Raw genomic sequence first — 20,849 nt, forward strand, 5'->3', positions numbered from 1 at the left:
ATAGACAGATAAGTTTTTGTTGATATCAGTAATCTAACGCCTAATGTTCTGTTTCCACAGGATCTGCAGCATTTTCCACATGTTCAAGTCAAATTACAGGTTCAAAAAAGAGACAAGGGAGGGTCAAACTCATCTATTCTAAACATTAAGCTGGAAAAAATGAACTCTCGGAGCACAAAATCTAGAGCCTTTGTCCCTAGATTTCCAAAGGTAGAAGATTGACCTAGTCCACTTTACCCTTTAAGTAACAACTTTCTGATTTGAACATATTCCTGCAGGTAAAAGAGGAAGCGTGGTGGTTGGTTCTCGGAAATGTCTCCACCTCAGAACTATATGCTCTGAAGAGAGTGAGCTTCTCCCAGAGCTTGGTTACTCACATGGAGTTACCATCAACACCAAGCATTCTCCAGGTGAGCATGCATACTGGCATTTTATTCTCATCATCACTTAGCTATTATATGGTTATTTTTTCCATATTACCGGAAATGTCCTAGTTGGATGGGAAATTCACTTCTGAAGCTAAGTGAATCTTAACCAAAGTGTGAGTTAGAGAATGGTGTAGCTGAAGTATATTAAGCGCGAGTTAGAGAATGATGCTGCTGAAGTAAATTAACCGTTCTATCTCCCTAATATGGAGTAGAATATATATATATATATATATATATATATATATATATATATATATATATATATATATATATAGAGAGAGAGAGAGAGAGAGAGGATTTCAAATCTAATTAATAGGGAATAGTTCTATGTATTACAAGTTGGGATCTCTGGTCCCCAATGTAAATTTCATAGTATCAATAAAATCGTCATCTTTCAAAACAAAATTAATAGGGAGTAGAATAGAGAGAGAGAGAGAGAGAGAGAGAGAGAGAGAGAGAGAGAGAGAGAGAGAGAGAGAGAGAGAGATCATGAAGAGAGAAAATTTCAAATCTAATTAATGATGAAGATTCAAAAGTATGGAAAAAGAGATTTCTTATGAGTCTTAATTCTATTAGATTCAATCAATTAATTGAGCATGGTTGCAGAAAAATAAATATGAATTGATGTCGTAATAATCAAAACACCCCTAACAATGGTTTTTGCCACTTTTAACACTTATTCTCAAGCTAAGATGTTCCTTGGAACATGTCCATCTTGTGTTATAAGTAACGATGATGGTATGTCGTGAACCCTTTTGTGATAACATCTACAATTTGCTCCACTGTAACATAGCATGGGTAGACTTCTCCATTCCCAACTTTTTCCTGGATAAAGTGATTGGCAATCTCAACATGCTTTTTTTCATGGCATGGAAACAAGGCTTTGTTAAACTTGATGGCATTTTTCGTATCGCAATCTTTGATCTCAATGTAGCTCCTACAGAAAGCAATGTTTCAAAACTCGGGCATGGGTTTTTAAGTTAAAATAGGAACTTGATGGAACTATTGACAGGTACAAGGCCATATTAATGGCTTGATGTTGATCGTCCTGTATCGTGTTAAATCTAGCAAGAAAATTATGAAGATGCGAAGGTAATGAAGAGAGTTCATATGGGAGTCTTAACTCGGTTCAACCCAATCAATCAATAGAACATGCTACAAGTCATATATGAGGTTTTAACAACCAAAAATTCCCTTAACTTGGGTCTTGATTACTTCTAACAGAAGTGTTGTCCACTCGAAAACAAAAACTTTTCTTCTATCGAAGTAATGGGAAAAATTGTTTGCCAATATAAGTAAAAGCTAGACTCCTAAAAAGGCTTAAATTTCCCAACAACTCAAGAGTACGTGTGATACAGGACTACAGCATAAACTAAAATTTTCTAATCACAAACTTACTTATGCTTGAGAAAACTCCTTGTCAAATTCGAAACCTCAATTCTTTGAAGAACCCTAATTAACATGGAAACATTTTGAAACCACTTTCCTAATTCTATTAAACTTCCAAAGCAAATATTAGAGCAGGAGAACCATTTAAACTAAAATTTTCTAATAGCAAACTTATGCTTGAGAAAACTCCTTATCAAATTATAAACCTCTACTCTTTGAAGAACCCTAATTAACATGGAAACATTTAGAAACTACTTTCCTAACTCTATTAAACTTTCAAAGCAAATATAGAGAGTTTCTAGAAAAGTCCTCAAGTGATACTATCGCTTGGTCACCATGCAAGTGTCATGTTACCATGTCTTCTTTCTGGTTTATTTCCTCTAGTTGGAAGAACTCAATCCTACTAAGTAACATCCTTTGATTTTTTTTTCCCCATAATAAACCCTTTGACCTTTGTATTCGTTCGCCAAATCTTGTTCAGTTCCATCCAAGCTCTGTCTTGTCTGATTCTTCATGGAAGAAGAAGCGGTTCAAAATTTTGACCCAACACTTTGTTGCCACACCTTTTTCATTCCATTGCTAGATTGCTGCCCTAAACTCATACTTGTCACTGGCTGGTGATTTTGCCTGGTAACACCATGGTGAAGTTATCATTTCATGAATCATGTTACAACTTGAAAGTTTAGAAACTTCTTCCTGAAACCCCTCAATCCCTCTTGCTGACGCATCTTGACTATGAGACTTCTTGTTACTATGATGACTACATTTGACTGGCATTGACTATATTGGGCCACAACTTTTGTGATGAGGATCGTAGACGCTACTTTAAGCGAGATCACACCCGTGGCGTCCAATAAGTGGGAGTTTATTTTTATTTTAGTTTCCCCTTTAGATTTTAGTTTTTTTTATTATTTAGGGAATTTATTTTTATTTGTTTTATTTTATATTATTTTATTTTGTTTTATTTGTTGCCTATATATAGGTTGATGTCTTGAACTTTAATAGTTTTGTTGGAATAATATTATTGGAAATTTCTCCCCTTAGATTTCTCTTCCCTCTTCCTTCTCCTTCCCCTCTTCCTTCTTGACTTCTCTTCGTCCTTCTTCTTTCCCCTACCTCTATTTCCCTTTCTTCCCCCCCTTCTATTCTTCTTCACTCAATACTATGTCATTCCCTTTTAGCACTTAGTTCTCTTCTTCCATAAGAAACTGCCAAAAGTATTGTAGACATCATTATAAGCTCTTCGAGGTCCAGAGCCTCCAATGCATCTCCAAGAGACAGCAGAGGAGGGAGGTGGGTGGACATGATTTTGAAGAACCGTAGATTTGGCTTGTGTGATTTGAGAGCAACTGTTGGGACGATCTAGCTTCTCTGCAGCAAATAATCTTCCCTCAGGATTCCTCTGATTGAATCACCATGTCGCATCATACCCCACCCACCTCTATCTTTTTCTTGGTCCATCTCAAAATCACAGTGTTTCTCGGACACTTCTTTTTAGGTTTCTATCTTGCTGACACTTTGTCGCATGCCACACACTCCAGTACAAGGAGAGACAATTTATCATGACAAATGTCACTATGTCAAACCTAAGTCAAAAACATCGTTCTCAGGAATTTCTTGTAAAGGGAAAATCTTGGGGTATATTAATTTTTATTTTATTTTTCATTTTATATCGGGAAAAATGATAAAAATAAAATTATTTAAAATAAATAAATATATATATATATATAAATTAAGAAAATAAATATAAAATAAAAATATCATGATATTATCGTGGTAAATGAAAATATCGCAATATTTTTTAAATTCTTAGGATTATTTTTCGGGATTTGGTCGTTTTCTCAAAATGTGGCGATAAAATCGCTATATTTTGAAAATATCAGAGATATGTGTGACAGTGTCCCACGTTATGGAATATGTTTCCTTAATTGATTATGTATTAGTTTGATTTTTTTGTAATTGATTTAAGATTGGAAGTTGGGAACTATATTAGTATTTCTTCAAATACCTTCACCATGTGTTATACTCATCTTTCTTAAGGTTTATTTCATTAATTTATTTGGTTTTGTGTGGAAGTGTCTCTTTGTCTAGACTTTAAGAAATAGTCATGTCAAACACTGTGTACAGAATTTGAAATTTTGGTACCCATGTCATGTGTCCAAGTCACAGTGCAAAATGACAATCCAATCGACTAAATCTAAATCAGCTAATGGACGTAACACTTATCTAAGCATTGAACTCAAGCCACATAAGTCTAGCACTTTATGTATTTTTTTTTCAAATTCTCCTAATTTTTTAATTTAACTGGCTGTTTGGCTATTTACTCAACTCATCTCAACTAAGCCTATGTCCCAAACTAGTTGGGGTTGGCTAATGAATCCTTTAGAAAATTTTCATGAGTAAGGTGAAAGAATCTACCCAGCTCAAATTGACTAAGTCTAATCCTAACACTAGTTGGGTTCGTCTACATGGATCATTTTCTTCCATTCTCTCCTTCCAAGGTCATGTTCTCTGTTATGTTCCTAGCCATCAAGTCTTTCCTCACTGTTTCTACCCAAGTTGTTTTCGGTCTGCCCCTTCCTCTTTTTACTCCATCAACTTGTCACGAGTCACTTCTTGTCAGTGGAGCATCCACAGGCCTACGTTGGCTGTGCCCAAACCATCTTAAGCGGTGTTTGGCTATTTACCTTCCCTATTCTCTGTTCTGTTTGGCTATTGACTGTGATACATATATAATTTTAGGGATTTGCTTGCGTCCATCGCAGAAGGCATTTCTCAGTGTCTGTTGCATGAGGGAGCAGCCACATAGGCTCAGATTTTGTCTTATTCATTTAATTCATCTGAGGTGGCTGCTCCCTCATGCAACAGACGCTCCACGAAATGCCTTCTGCAATGGACGCTAAATGGGATCATAGAAGGCCCTTACATATCCCAATTTTACAAAGCTTCCAAGAAAATTGAATTTCTCGTCTTTGTTATTAATAAAGTATATATGACAACTTGCACTTAAAATGTTAAACACCCTCAGTAAATACTTCCTTGACCATTTTAAACGGAAACCAAGAAAAAGGACGAAATATAAACAGTTCCGTTTCGTGGAGTGAATACCTGAAGAATATTTTAGTAAGTGATTGTTCATAGAAAGTCCAGAAAAATATTTTTGATGAACAAGAAGAATTTTTGTCTGATCTGCCTTAAAATCGTGCATCGCAAGAATATGTATATGTAATTGCTATTCTAAAAGAAATTAAAGAATTTGAGCATTAAAGGGGGGTACTGTATGTTAAAAGGGTAATTGGAGAAAAGTAATCCTTAATTTTTTAAGTGTTGAGTCTAATCTGTTGAGAAATCTGCAACTAAACTATAGAAGAAATGGTGTCTGTGGGATAAGAGGAACATGATGAGGTTGGAGGAGACCTAAAGTGTTATTTGGAAGTTATTTTGGTCAAACAAAAAGTCTTTTAAACTCCAAATGTAAATCATCATAGATATGAATATAGGTAAATACTTATCGACAAAACTTCATTTTCTTCGAAGAACAGAACAACTTAATAGTCTGGTTTTCTTTTTCTGTAGAGTTTGATCTTCTCCCCCCATTGCATCCAAGTCTTTGGCCTACATGGATTATTATTGTTACAGATTTTACTGACATGTGCATTTTTTTTTCTTGGTGAGAGGACTGCAAACAATTTAACTTCTTTCCTTACTGGTGCTGTTTTCTTTCAGGATATGAAGCTGATTCTAGTTTCAGATTGCTATCTTGGATTTGAGCAAGAACACTCCATTGGATAATTTTTTAAATCTTAGATACCAACAATGCAACCAGATGCTGAAAATAAGCTATTTAAAGCCCTGAAACAGTGTGGAATCACAAAATTAGGAAGAGGGAGATGGCCTAGAAAATCTGCGCCGCCATAATCCGAAGCTCAGTTGACAGATCAAACATGGAAGAGAATTTTAAAGTTGGTTTTGAAGGCAAGAAATAGTAGAGAGCACCCTTTGGTGAGGGATGAATTTGTAGGGTCAAGAAGTGAGCAGTTCATCTGAATATTCTGGTCACTAGTTTGTGATAATTTTTATTTATTTTTCCACTGTAAAAAAGTTTTGATCAATCGTGGGAAAAATGTAGTACGACAAACTTAGTAGCGGATATTTAACAAAATTTATTGAAATTGTTAATATTTATTGGGAGTTATCAAAATTATAATAGGAACGATCATTTATGGACAAAACACCTATAATCAATGTTCCAAAATCATGGAATCAGATAGTGGGTGTGGGGCCAAACAGCAAAATCAACGGTCCAGATCTGCTAACGGAGTGACAGATCAGATCTGTGGCACCCAAGAATTATAAGCAACCACGCCTGGGCCAACCAAAACTCCTTGATTTTTGTTCTCTGAGGCATGAAGTGCAGTATTTTTCAAAAAGTACAGTGGGCCCTTCTTCTGTGGATGATCCAAACCGTTCATTTGATGGGCCAAAACACAAACATGCCGTATCTGGATGATCCTAATCCTCTGATCAGTAGAGGTTTCTATAATATGCAATCCCTTTTCAGATTAAGATGGGTTGGGATCATCCCATGGAGATGATTTTTAAGTTGCTGCCTATTTAGTAGAAATTTACACATCAATGGTACTATATATAGGTTCATACTCATTAACTCTTTGTGTTTTGGATTTTGCGAACCAATTGCAAGACCAAAACAATAAATTTGGGTCCAATAATCAGTTTCTAATCAGTTTCTGACTTGCAATCGGTTCTCAAAATCCAAAACAAAACAAATAGAGATCAAGGGCCAAGTTTTCTTTTATATTTTTGTATAAATTTACACATCAAACCAGTGTGGTGAGTGTTACTAGTAGAAAGCTATTCACAGGTTATAAGGATAGTATAGTACACACATGCCCGTATACATAAAACTAATCCCAATCTTCATCGAAAAACCCTGCATCTTTCATCTCTGAGTAGTAAGCATTCTCCAAATGCAAATCCTCCTCCTACAGATTGCAAGCAGGGTAAATAACTTAGAGAACATTTAATATCACAAAATAATTGAGCATTATATTTATTTTTTTATTTTTATGGAATAATTGAGCATTGTTAAAAAATCCATAATATTGAAAAAGAAAAATTGTTAGATAAAAAATTAACATTTCACATATATTTGAAGACCATAAAAGAAAGGAAAATGATATTTCGCCCCTTTTTTCCTTTTTTTTGTACACAAGAAGAAAGTGCATATTTTCCTCTTTTTTTACATAAGAAGAGCATATTTTCATGCGAAGAAGATTGGCTAAAATTTAGCGAGAACAGCAGATTTTTTTTTTTTTTATCGGTTAAATTTTTTTGAAGATATGATAGTTATAAAGAAATTTAAGTGGAGATGTGTCGCAGCGAATAAGTATGGTGGGGATAGTGGAAACTTCAGGTCTAATTTTGTTCAGGTCTAAATTTTTATGCCTGCATGTATTAATCAACTCAACCCAACACATATCAACCTGAATTAGTGGGGATGTAGTTGAGTTCATGTTGGAGTAAGAAACCATGAGTTGAGCAAGATTTTAAAGATTGGACTGGAATTCTGGTTGGATTAGGTTAGGTTTAAGTTCGGTTCATTGGATTGAAATGACTTTTCAGGGGTGCTTCAGTCATTCTAGGAAAGGTGTCTAAAGATTATTAGATAAGATGCTAACCAAAGTAGGAGAGAGAGGAACCTGACCTGAAAAAAGTCTGCCAGAAATATCACATACAGAAAAGGAAGATAGAGAGAGTGATAGCAGATAGTTGTAAGATTGTACAACCTGTAAATGAAAAAGGAAACATTTAGGCATACTGAGAAGTATAATTTGTTTGTTTTTAAATGCTAGCCAAATTGATGATGTTTTGTAAAAGAACTTTAATTAGATACCAGAAGCCGAATCCAGCTCCAGTTACTATGAGCATGCATGCAAATAATGCTATTGCATTCAATAAGAACATCACGGAGATGTAGTTGTAAAATACAGGTCTTGCTGCACAGAAGGAAAAAAAAAAATTTAAAAGGAGCAAGTTAATCATAATAGATATTTAGACAGTATTAGCTGATTAGAAGAGAGTGTAGAACAAAATTATGAATATTACCAGGCAGCCTCTCTCGCCATCTCGTATGGTGCATGAACAAGATGAGGCCATAGACTATAGTTAGCAGTAGTTTGTGGACAACCCACAAGCCCCACTTAACCCCATTTGTTTCGTCACCATCAATGAACAAGGGGACCCCAAAACCAAATAAACTGATTGCCTGAAAAATAGACAATATGAAGTGTAGCTCGAAGTCATTGAAAGCATGAGAGTTGAGAACAAATGCATCAGCACTGGAAAAAGAGACAAAAAAAAAAAAAAACAGATGATTATCTAGTTAAGAATAAGTTGAAAGTTTGATGAGAAGCTTTAAAATGTTGAGATAATTTACAAAATCTACACAGCTATTCCATAACTTGCAGTATTATGTCTCATGATACCAATCACAAAGTACAAACAGTTTGCAAATGCATCTAAAATCAGTCCGGGTTTGTATGGTACTGAAGCAGAGTGGATGAAAAGGAAAGGGTGATTCATTTGTATGCAGGGCTGGCATGACAGATTGAACGTGGCCATGGAGTTATTGTACAAGCAGTTAGGAGTATGAGCAGGAGGATGTCCAAAAAAGAAGGGGAAACAATGCTTTGGGTAGAAGAAACCTACAGAACAATTGGTTGGCTATACAATCGTCAATAAGAGTGTTATGAGGTTCAGAAGAGGAAACGGGAGCAGCAGCTTAGACAGAAGATTCCTGCTACTAAGACATAATAACAGCTGTGGGCTTCTCATACAAAACAATGGAGACGGAAATGTTTGATAGAGATGCTGCAATCAACAACATAAAGGACACAATCAAAATCAGATCTGGAGGTTATGAAGACAAATCTCCTCAAACTATAATGATTTATCCCAACCTTGCTATAACAAACTCCTCTGATACATTTGCAATTCACTTAATACACCCACCAAAGCCATACATTATCTTTCGAGAGAAAAAATATATACTTGACAAAGGAGTACAAAATGTTTTGACAGCCATAGGGAAAGATTACCTTAAGAAGAAGATCCGCACCAACAATAATGCCAGAGATAACAAAGGTCCGTGTTAAAGCTTCCAATCCACTGGCATGGTTTCCTTGAAGTAAAAAGGCCAGCAAGCTAACTTCTAAAAATAGCATTCCAGATGTTGTAAACAATGATAAAATATTCCATGCCAATTCCTTCCCAGGAGTGCACTGCCATGCCTGTGCCCAAACAAATAAAAGAACATAAAATAAGACAAATGGAAATTGGTATACATTTAAAGGAGCCCTAAATATAGCATTTCAACATCATTCAAGTCAAACTCTCTAATTTCTAATCAACAGACTAGGAACCTGATTATCAAGAATCAATTTCTACTCTTTCTTTTTTTTTTCTTCTTTTTTTTTTTTTGAATGGTATCAGAAGCAATGTCTTGAGACTCTAAAGTTACTGCATGCTTTATCCTAGGCTTCTATTTTTATTTTTATTTTGATTAGTAACACAAGAAAACATGTTCACCATAGTCGCATTGAGTTCTGATTATGCAGTGGACAAATTTTATGCTAAAGATGAAAAGATGATGCAGAACATGTGGCAATGAATAAGTCTTTTATTTTTTATTTTCTATTTTCGTCATTTTATTCGTAGCATAATTTTTGGGTGTCAAAACTTGGCTGATTGGCTTGATCTTTAAAAAGATTTTTCGATTTTGTAATACCCGGTAAAAATAACAGTTATTATGCACAAAAACTATTCACATGTTACTATTCCCTTCAGTTTTTTCTATAAATAGAGCAGGCAGGCAGAGAAAAGGAAGAAAGAAAAAGAAAAAGGGAAGAAGAGAGGGAGAAAAAGGAAAAGGCTAGGAGAATCAATTCTCCGTGATCGTTGTCATCTTCAAGGTCAAGCATCTTCAAATTCCCACTTCTCAGGTTTGATAAGGCAGGTGATAGCTAGACTCGACTGGTATCTTTTCTCAATGAAAGTGATAGGGATATGATTATATGTTGTTTTATTCAGATATTTCTTATCCGTTTTACTTCAAATATTCACTGTTTACATTTGAGAAATATCAAATTATATTTGTTTCAAAATGATGAAATGTGTTTCATTCTGGAAAATAAAATGAAATGTTAGATTTCATATGCACTAAAAGTTTGAACGAAAATGAGAAATGAAATAAATGGAAGAGGTAAATGTACGATAGTCTCTCTCGTGTGCAGTGTTTGTACCTCTGAGCCGTCGACTTACCCAAAAGCGGAAGCGGGCCAAGTCCAAAGCGGTCAATACGAGGGTGGGGTGGGCCGTTACGGAAACTTCAAAAATAGAAACCGTTGGAAACTATTGGGCTTTAAATGGTTTACTTTACTATCTGGTTAAATTGTTTTAAAAAAATCATATTAGTATTAGTTTTAAATTCACATTATTTTCTATACAAAATACTGCATATTTTTATAAAACTGTCTCTTATTATTGATTTCAGTTACTTGTCGAAGCTTCTATATACCTCCTCTCCTAACCCACTTTTTTCCCCTAGGATTTGAAATTTTGGATGCGGGAGAATTTGTCAATGAGGAACCTTAGTTATGAGAAGTGTGAAAGCAACTTGAGGAAATATGGAAATGATGAACCTAGTCAATCTCCTCAGATGTAAAAAGGTCTTAAATATGTCATACTTGGGATTTTTGTAAATTTAGGATGTACTTTAACCTTCCGCTGTGTAATTACAGGAATAAATATGTTTTGTTGCCCGTAGCGATCCGTGCAGTAAAAATCAGGGTCGTTACAGTTGGTATCAGAGCTGTATCTCCTCTAGTAAGGTGTGTTGGTCCCACACCGGAAGCAGAGAAAAAAAGTTCTCTGGCTATTTGTGTAGATCCCGATCCCCACCTTCCCTGTGTAGAGGCGTCTTCTGCGGAAAAACAAAATCAGGATGGCTGCAATCTAGAACCAGACAATATCAGAGCCACCAGACTTAGTCTGTGAGGAACCTGGTTGCACGAGTGTTGGGTATGTCTTAGGAAAGGGGTTAGATAAATGAAACATAGACAATAGACCGAGCTTGAAATATATCTAATCCTCCGTGTGTTCGTCTTACAGATGCAGAATGTAACCATTACTTGTTGTTACGATTAGGGTAGAACCATTTTCTCCTGAGAGTATAGAGAGGAATTTTGGGGACAAAATTCTTTTAAGGGGGGTAGAATGTAATACCCGGTAAAAATAACAGTTATTATGTATAAAAACTATTCATATGTTACCATTCCCCTCAGTTTTTCCTATAAATAGAGCAGCCAGGCAGAGGAAGAAAGAAAAAGAAAAGGAAGGAAGAGAGGGAGAAAAAGGAAAAGGCTAGGAGAATCACTTCTTCCTGATCGTTGTCATCTTCAAGGTCAAGCATCTTCAAATTCCCACTTCTCAAGTTTGATAAGGCAGGTGATAGCTATACTCGACTGGTATCTTTTCTCAATGAAAGTGATAGGGATATGATTATATGCTGTTTTATTCAGATATTTCTTATCTGTTTTACTTCAAATATTCATTGTTTACATTTGGGAAATATCAAATCATATTTGTTTCAAAATGATGAAATGTGTTTCATTCTGGAAAATCAAATGAAATGTTAGATCTCATATGCACGAAAAGTTTGAACGAAAATGAAAAATGAAAGAAATGGAAGAGGTAAATGTACGATAGTCTCTCTCGTGTGACGTGTTTGTACTTCTAAGCCGTCGATTTACCCAACAGCGAAAGCGGGCCAAGTCCAAAGCGGACAATACGAGGGTGAGGTGGATCGTTACAGGAAACTTCAGAAATGGAAACAGTTAGAAATTATTGGACTTTAACTGGTTTACTTTACTATCTGGTTAAATTGTTTAAAAAAAATTCATATTAGTATTAGTTTTAAATTCACATTATGTTCTATACAAAATACTGCATATTTTTATAAAACTGTCTCTTATTATTGATTTCAGCTACTTGTCAAAGCTTCTATATACCTGCTCTACTAACTCACTCCCCCCCCCCCCAGGATTTGAAAATTTGGATGCGGGAGTATTTGTCAATGAGGAACCTTAGTTATGAGAAGTGTGAAAGCAACATGAGGAAATATGGAAATGATGAACCTAGTCAATCTCCTTGATGTAAAAAGGTCTTAAATATGTCATACTTGGGATTTTTGTAAATTCAAGATGTACTTTAACCTTCCGCTATGTAATTACAGGAATAAATATGTTTTGTTGCAAGCAGCGATCCGTGCAGTAAAAATCAAGGTCGTTACAGTTGGTATCAGAGCTGTATCTCCTCTAGTAGGGTGTGTTGGTCCCACACTGGAAGCGGGGAGAAAAAGTTCTCTGGCTATTTGTGTACATCCCCACCTTCCCTGTGTAGAGGCGTCTTCAGCGGAAAAACAAAATCAGGATGGCTGCAATCTAGAACCAGACAATATCAAAGCCACCGGATTTAGTCTGTGAGGAAACTGGTTGCACGAGTCTTGGGTATGTCTTAGGAAATGAGTTAGATAGACGAAACCCAGACAATAGATCGAGCTTGAAATATATCTAATCCTCCGTGTGTTCGTCTTACAGATGCAGAATGTAACCATTACTTGTTGTTACGATTAGGGTAGAACCATTTTCTCCTGAGAGTATAGAGAGGAATTTCGGGGAAGAAATTCTTTTAAGGGAGGTAGAATGTAATACCTGGTAAAAATAACAGTTATTATGCATAAAAACTATTCACATGTTACTATTCCCCTCAGTTTTTCCTATAAAATAGAGCAGCCAGGCAGAGAAAAGGAAGAAAGAGAAAGAAAATGGAGGAAGAGAGGTAGAAAAAGGAAAAGGCTAGGAGAATCATTTCTCCCTGATCGTTGTCATCTTCAAGGTCAAGCATCTTCAAATTCCCACTTCTCAGGTTTGATAAGGCAGGTGATAGCTAGACTCAACTGGTATCTTTTCTCAATGAAAGTGATAGGGATATGATTATATGTTGTTTTATTCAGATATTTCTTATCTGTTTTACTTCAAATATTCATTGGTAACATTTGGGAAATATCAAATCATATTTATTTCAAAATGATGAAATGTGTTTCATTCTGGAAAATAAAATGAAATGTTAGATTTCATATGCACGAAAAATTTGAACGAAAATGAGAAATGAAAGAAATGGAAGAGGTAAATGTACGATAGTCTCTCTCGTGTGACGTGTTTGTACCCCTGAGCCGTCGACTTACCCAAAAGCGGAAGCGGGCCAAGTCCAAAGCGGACAATACGAGGGTGAGGCGGATCGTTACAGAAAACTTCAGAAATAGAAACAGTTGGAGACTATTGGGCTTTAAATGGTTTACTTTACTATCTGGTTAAATTGTTTAAACAAAATCATATTAGTATTATGTTTTAAATTCACATTATGTTCTATACAAAATACTGCATATTTTTATAAAACTGTCTCTTATTATTGATTTCAGTTATTTGTCGAAACTTCTATATACATGCTCTCCTAACCCACTTTTTCCCCCCCAGGATTTGAAAATTTGGATGCGGGAGTATCTGTCAATGAGGAACCTTAGTTATGAGAAGTGTGAAAGCAACTTGAGGAAATATGTAAATGATGAACCTAGTCAATCTCCTCAGATGTAAAAAGGTTTTAAATATGTCATACTAGGGATTTTTGTAAATTCAGGATGTACTTTAACCTTCTACTGTGTAATTACAAGAATAAATATGTTTTGTTGCCCGTAGCGATCCATAGAGTAAAAATCCGGGTCGTTACAGATTTCCTATCTAACGAGCCCAAGATCACGCTATTTGGACTTGATTTGGCAAAGTTATAAGCGTTTTACGGATATGGTATAGGTCCCTATTACGGGATTACTATTTTAGGAATATTTTAGTCATGTTTCTAATTCTTATTTATGTGCTTTTTTTTTTGAAATAGCAATATATTAAGAGAAAAGAGGACCGAGAAGGGCCTCAAGATATTACAAAATATCATGAGGTGGGACCCGCGATTTCGAGTAGATGGTGTGGTTGACGTAAATATTGCATCTTCCCCATCCGAATTGTTTGGTTCTGCTAGTTTTTTGAAGAGGAATTCTTATTTATGTGCTTTAGATAGAAGATTGAGAATAATTCTTAGGCAAGCTTTTCGGGTTTTTATTTTTTGGTTTTGGCTATCTATATACTGTAATGATGTGAGGAAAGAAAGATAGATTTGAATAAAGAAGATTTTTGGGATATCTTTTGTGAAGAGCCTTGGCTCGTTCACGTGGGTGAAGAAGCTTGGCTCCTTTTGCTTGTTATATTGGAGTTTTTCTCCAAATCATGGTATGGATTTTGAAATCTCCACGAGTTATTTTAGTTGCTGCTTGTGTTGATCTTTTATCTTGGTGTTGCTGCACCATGCTCCCTGCATCAAAAAAGATTTGGAAAACAGAACTTCCCATAGACATTTCAAAGATTGATACTGGTCAGCAAATTGGCAGTGTCCAAACTGGAGTAGCGATTGATATGCTATGATTTCTTTTGTGGTTCTTCATTGATGAATGCCAAAAGAGATGTGAAGAAATAGGAATTGATTACACATGCATATGTACTTAATTTTGCAATGACTTTAGTCAGCAGTATATTTTACGAGACAACAATATATATTGTGAGACTAAAAGGAACTAATGTTACGATATGATATTGGGGTTAGAGAAAAGAAAACAGAAGAAGAGTAGATGGGAGAAGAACTCATGAATATGGAAAAATAGATCATGACGTCCCATGGTGGACATCACCTTTTAGGTTAGTAAATTCTTATATTTACAAGTATAGACTTAAGTACCTAATAAAAATTATGTAATACAAAAGTACATTGTTTTGAAAATCTCACGATTTACGATCTGATTTTACGATTCAAATCAAATCTTATGCATAACGAATTGAATCCCATGATTGAATCTTAATTTGTATGAATCTTACGATTTTCAATTGAATCTTACGATTCGATCGTAAATCGTACGATTCATGCGATGTATCCAAATTAAATTTCGTATAAAAGAAAATTGGACTTTCTTTCAAAAGGCCTCATTTCCTTTCTACATTAAAAGAGGCCTTCAAAATTCCTCTCATTAGAAGGAAGAAGACAAAGGAGTAGGAGATCGAACGAATCGAACCAGTCAAGCACAATGCATATGCCTGAAGGCATTATTCAAGTCTTTATGATTGATATTTGTCATTTGATGTTTGAGACTTCGAGAATTCATACGATCTTGTCTTTTTTCTTTTATTTTTAAGATCATTATCCAATATGCATGGGTTTGGATGAGAAATAAATAATTAGTGTACCAAGTTTGTTAGCAAACTACTTGTATTACGATATTAAATGACTAATCACTGCAATTTCTATTTGAATTAATGAATACAACACAACTCAACTCAACTAAGCCTTTGTCCCAAACTAGTTGGGGTCGGCTAAATCCTTTCAAAAAATTTCATGAAGGTGAAAGGATCTACCCGGCTCAAATTGGATTCTGGTGGCTCTTCCCGAATGAGTGGCCTGTACATTTCTTTCGAATAGTTTTGGGTGGATATCTCTGGCAATGAGGAGGCTGGGTGATGGAAGGGTGTCGGAGTTGTTACCTGGTGGGTACCGAGTCGTCGGATGGGATATTTGTGGTGTGGCCACCGGTGCTAATTCAATCCCCTTAGGAGGAGATCATGATTTTTGTGGAGTGGCCACAAGGGCCAATATGATCCCATTAGGAGGAGAACTTGCCAACATTAATTTTCCTGTCAACTCTTGGTCGCTTGTCAAGAATAAAAGATAAAAAAGAATCGAAAGGATATCAACTCGTAGAAGGGAGGGTGGTTTGGGTGATTGGAGGTGCTGCAAATGTGGGTTTAAAAATTTCAAAAGAAGGAAGGTTTGTTGGGAGTGCAAGAAAATCTGGTCAAGCTTGGATTATAATTTTCCACCTTATCAAAGTAGGTTTGTTCAGGATAATGGGCGACAGCAGGAGGTTTGTCTGGTGGAGGAGATTCGGGCCGAGGCCCTCCCATCAGTGAGATCCGTAAGCTTTGAGCCTCAGATTTTCGAAGGAGTGAGCTTCAATGTGGAAGTCGTCTCTCTGCAATCTATTAGTAATGCTGAGTTAGGTATTTGGGGTAGAATTACCCCTGGGTGGTCAGGGGATTTAAAGGGTATGGAAAGGTGGTTGAGAAGTAGGAGGGGTATTAACTGTGAAGTTATTGTGTACAAACTTGCAGATTTTGAGATTTTGATTTCTTCTCAGATGGAAAGGTGGTTGAGAAGTAGGAGGGGTATTAACTGTGAAGTTATTATGTACAAACTTGCAGATTTTGAGATTCTGATTTCTTCTCAGATGGGTGTGGATAGACATCAGCTTATAAATGCATGGAAGAATGCAATAAATTCTCCTTTTTTGGAGCTTTTACTATGGGATCAGAAGTTTCAGTCGGAGGGGTGCATCTATTGGTGGAACATAGAAGGGGTTCCACCTCAAGCATGGTGTGAGGAGAATTTTCGAAGGATTGGGGAAAAAATTGGCACAGTGGTTGAATTGGATTCATCCTGTCAAGCTGGAAAGGGTTATTCCCTTGCAAAGGTGTGCATTTCCGTAGTAGGGTGTCTAGGACAGGAGTTGCCTATCCAAGTTTCTCTGGATGGGGCAGTCAGATGGGTGAGAGCTTGGAAGGTAGAGGCGCTTGAAATGGCGGATTTTGAAGGGTTGAGCTCTGGTAGCGAGGGTTTAGAAGAGGCAGCGAAGGCGGTGGGAGATCTGAGGGAGAAAGAAACAAATTCTGGTAGTAAGGTCTCTAGGGAGGAGGAGGTATTTCTGACCGGAAATTTTTTTGCTGATACTGAGGCAGTTCCGGTGGAAGTGATGGCGCATGACTTCCACCGAAATTACAAAAGGAAGCACTACTTTGATACGGTCAGCTAAAACCTTGGCCAAAACCTTGTACAAACATCCAACCAGACTGATCGGACGAATGAAGTTATTGACTAATATGCTAGAAGTGGATATGGGGGTGTGTTGTGTAAGCTAGATATGGAGAAAGCCTATGATAGAGTGGATTGGAATTGTCTGGATTACCTTTTGGGGAGGATGGGATTCGGAAATAGGTGGAGAGGTTGGGTGAAGAGATGCATCTCCTCGGCATGGTTTTTCGTGCTGGTAAATGGGTCGCCAAAAGGATTCTTCAAGTCCTCCAGAGGGTTAAGACAAGGAGATCCCCTCTCCCCCTTTCTCTTCGTGATTATGGCGGAAACTCTCAATCGGTTAATGGTGAAAGGAAGTCGTAAGGGGCTGTTTGAGGGCTTTATCATTGGTAGTGATAGAGTGGAAGTGTCGCTTTTGCAATTTGCTGACGACACCATTCTGTTCTGTGCACTTGATAAGTCGAAGATTTTAAATTTAAAGGCTGCGCTAAGATGCTATGAGCTGATTACGGGTCAAAGATCAAATTTTCAGAAATCCAACTTGTTTGCCATCAATGTTCCTCCCTCAGAAGCTTTAGGTTTTGCCAATGTGATGGGCTGCAGGTTGGAGTCTCTGCCTTCATCGTATTTAGGGCTCCCTTTGGGGGTTGGAAAACCGGGAAAAGAGCTCTGGACCCCTATTGTAGAAAGAATAGAGCGTCGGCTAGAAACCTGGAAAAGAAACCTTGTCTCGAAGGGTGGTAGACTGGTTTTAGTAAAAGCAGTTTTGGCTAACATACCCGTTTACTATCTGTCTATATTTAACTGTCCGGTGAGTGTTGTCTTGAGTATCAGCAAAATCTTTTCCGGTCAGAAATACCTCCTCCTCCCAGAGACCTTACTACCAGAATTTGTTTCTTTCTCCCTCAGATTCCCCACCGCATTCGCTACCTCTTCTAAACCCGCGCTACCAGAGCTCAACCCTTCAAAATCCACCATTTCAAGCGCCTCCACCTTCCAAGCTCTCACCCATCTGATTGCCCCATCCAGAGAAACTTGGATAGGCAACTCCTGTCCTAGACACCTTACTACAGAAATGCTCACCTTTGCAAGGGAATAACCCTTTCCAGCTTGACAGGATGAATCCAATTCAACCACTGTGCCAATTGTTTCCCCAATCCTTCGAAAATTCTCCTCACACCATGCCTGAGGTGGAACCCCTTCTATGTTCCACCAATAGATGCACCCCTCCGACTGAAAATTCTGATCCCATAGTAAAAGCTCCAAAAAAGGAGAATTTATTGCATTCTTCCATGCATTTATAAGCTGATGTCTATCCACACCCATCTGAGAAGAAATTAGAATCTCAAAATCTGCAAGTTTGTACACAATAACTTCACAGTTAATACCCCTCCTACTTCTCAACCACCTTTCCATACCCTTTAAATCCCCTGACCACCCAGGGGTAATTCTACCCCAAATACCTAACTCAGCATTACTAATAGATTGCAGAGGGACGACTTCCACATTGAAGCTCACTCCTTCGGAAATCTGAGGCTCAAAGCTTACGGATCTCACTGATGGGAGGGCCTCGGCCTGAATCTCCTCCACCAGACGAACCTCCTGCTGTCGCCCATTATCCTGAACAAACCTACTTTGATAAGGTGGAAAATTATAATCCAAGCTTGACCAGATTTTCTTGCACTCCCAACAAACCTTCCTTCTTTTGAAATTTTTAAACCCACATTTGCAGCACCTCCAATCACCCAAACCACCCTCCCTTCTACGAGTTGATATCCTTTCTATTCTTTTATTCTTGACAAGCGACCAAGAGTCGACAGGAAAATTAATGTTAGCAAGTTCTCTTCCTAATGGGATCATATTGGCCCCTGTGGCCACTCCACAAAAATCATGATCTCCTCCTAAGGGGATTGAATTAGCACTGGTGGCCACACCACAAATATCCCATCCGACGACTCGGTACCCACCATGCAACAACTCTGACACCCTTCCGTCACCCAGCCTCCTCATTGCCAGAGATATCCACCCAAAACTATTCGAAAGAAATGTGCAGGCACTCATTCGGGAAGAGCCACCAGAATCCAGTTCAGAAAATAGTGAAGACTCAGGAACCGAGACAGAATTCGGAGAAAGCACAGATGAAACAGACGAAGAGCTCGATGAACCTAACGTGTACGAAGTTGAAGACAATGCAACAGAAACTTCAGAATCCGATTCTGAATGGGAAGAGATAATGGCCGAACTGGATGAAACACGAAGCGAAGAAGCACAGAGCACCACAGCCTGGAGAGGACCTTTCCGGCAGCAAAACCCCACTCCTCCACAGCCCAACTCAGAAACACTTCAAACCAGCTACGAATCACCCGAAAGACATCCGAGAGAGCCGCTATCATCTTCCGGCGAAGAAAGAACCCCATGAACCACGGCGACTTCGATCTTCATTTTCCGACCTTCTTCACGTACCCTCTTATTCATTGTATGTTCCATTTCTTTGTACTCTACCTCAACACTGGATCTCGCAACCATACTATGTTTCTTACTTTTCCATGATACCAGGTTTCCACCCATAAACATGTAGTAGCTTGTAGTCGATCGCCAATCGGAATTAGATCCTACCCATAAACATGTAGTGCACTTCTAAGCTTTTTTCTTAGTTAATTGTATCTCTTTTCAAAAAAAAAAAAATGCAAACTCGTAGGCCAAGGCATCACCAGAAGAACATCAAATTCGCTCAAAATTTAACCCGAAGAAACCCTAATTACAAGAAAGAAGACAAAATCCCTAGATTTGCAAGAACAGCTGATAAAAGAATGAAGATGAAATCCAATTGCTCAAAATGTAACCCAAAGAAACCCTAATTACGAGAAGAAGAAGATATCCCAAGATTTGCAAGAACAGCTGATAAAAGAAACTCGCATACCTAAAGAATGCACTACGCAAGATTCAGAACACTAATGATAAAGAGAATTATAACATGTGTATCGCCAAATACCCCATGAAGTACACTTGTAATTTTTTTTTGTTCATTAATCATATTTCAAAAAGAAAAACTAAATGAAAACTTAGAGGCCAAGACATCAAAAGATAATCATCAATTTCACTCAAAATTTAACCCTACAAAACCCTAATTACGAAAATGAAGACAAAATCCCTAGATTTTCAACACATACCTGAAAAACGCACCACGCGAGATTCAAAACACTTACGATCCATACAATCCCGTAGTAAGAGATCATAATATAAGACCAGCCATTAACGAGCTTCGAGAAGCTCTTCTTCGCCCGCAAGGTCAAGAACGCTATGAAGAGAGCTGAAGAAAAGATGAGAGCTAGGTTATACCACAAACCATGGCATTCAAAAATCCACGAAGAAGATAATCTCGCAGAAAAATCCGATGCAGGAGAGAGGGAAAGGGAAATATTTTCCCCGATTTCCTCGAGTTTTCTCATCTTTGTATAGCTAGATCACGGAATTCATTACGGAGAGGGTAAATCTAGTGTGATGAAACAGAGAGATATGGATCTGATTGAGATAAGGAGTAGAGAAATCAAGGAAGTAAAACCCTAAGTTGAGGGGGAAGCACGGAGAAATGTGAGATTGTTGAAAAAATCCATCTGATCACTAACCCTAACCCTAACACTAACCCTAGCTTTGATTATTTTCCTTTTCACGTTTTTTTTTTCCTTTTTCTGGTTCTGAAACTTTGGATAATTGGATTTCTGTCAAATAAAGGGAGAGGAAGAAGATCAGATGATCGCGTGTTCTCTCAGTTTATAAAAAGAGGAAGAGCTGTGATATTTGGGGGAGAAATGATATAGTCGCCCCCCTTTTTTTACTTAGAACAGGCCGCCTCTAGTGTAAAAAAGTAAGGGAGATAATAAATTCGCGCCCCCTTTGAGATAATTCGCACTCTTATAACATTTTAATGCTTTTTGATGTCAGATCATGTTAAAGGGGAGCGAATTATCCTACGGGGATTCGAATTTATCATCT

General features: G+C 37.3%; 2 protein-coding genes across 2 annotated transcripts in view; one reads left to right on the forward strand and one right to left on the reverse strand.

Moving 5' to 3' along the window:
- The window catches only part of LOC143856698 (U5 small nuclear ribonucleoprotein helicase), a 93,102-nt gene extending 87,102 nt beyond the window's left edge, over window positions 1-6,000 (forward strand). Inside the window, exons 45-47 of the mRNA XM_077366969.1 lie at window positions 61-210; window positions 279-410; window positions 5,544-6,000. Of these exons, the coding sequence (XP_077223084.1) occupies window positions 61-210; window positions 279-410; window positions 5,544-5,609 (348 nt within the window). The 3' untranslated portion in view covers window positions 5,610-6,000. The remainder of the gene's footprint in view (window positions 1-60; window positions 211-278; window positions 411-5,543) is intronic.
- A 611-nt stretch (window positions 6,001-6,611) lies between these two features.
- LOC143856706 (protein CANDIDATE G-PROTEIN COUPLED RECEPTOR 2-like) lies at window positions 6,612-20,633 on the reverse strand. Its single transcript, XM_077366979.1, has 6 exons — window positions 20,027-20,633; window positions 8,936-9,127; window positions 7,944-8,103; window positions 7,732-7,834; window positions 7,543-7,624; window positions 6,612-6,820 (listed from the first exon to the last, which is right to left on the reverse strand). Exons 1-6 carry the CDS (start codon window positions 20,303-20,305, stop codon window positions 6,743-6,745), a joined length of 894 nt encoding a protein of 297 aa, XP_077223094.1. The 5' UTR covers window positions 20,306-20,633; the 3' UTR covers window positions 6,612-6,742.
- Window positions 20,634-20,849: the final 216 nt, after the last annotated feature.

The sequence above is a fragment of the Tasmannia lanceolata genome, unplaced genomic scaffold, assembly GCF_043159265.1.
Source record: "Tasmannia lanceolata isolate RefF3 unplaced genomic scaffold, GAP_Taslan_0.1 ptg000003l, whole genome shotgun sequence".
In the NCBI taxonomy this organism is placed as follows: domain Eukaryota; kingdom Viridiplantae; phylum Streptophyta; class Magnoliopsida; order Canellales; family Winteraceae; genus Tasmannia; species Tasmannia lanceolata.

Bases quoted from the DNA above. Each gene is read 5' to 3' on its own strand.
- LOC143856706 (XM_077366979.1), bottom strand. From the start codon at position 20,305: ATGAGAAAACTCGAGGAAATCGGGGAAAATATTTCCCTTTCCCTCTCT. The intron at 8,104-8,935 runs GTAATCTTTCCC...TCTATTTTTCAG, and splicing joins GTGCGGATCTTCTTCTTAAG to GCAATCAGTTTATTTGGTTT. The intron at 7,835-7,943 runs GTAATATTCATA...CCTTCTGTGCAG, and splicing joins ATGGCGAGAGAGGCTGCCTG to CAAGACCTGTATTTTACAAC.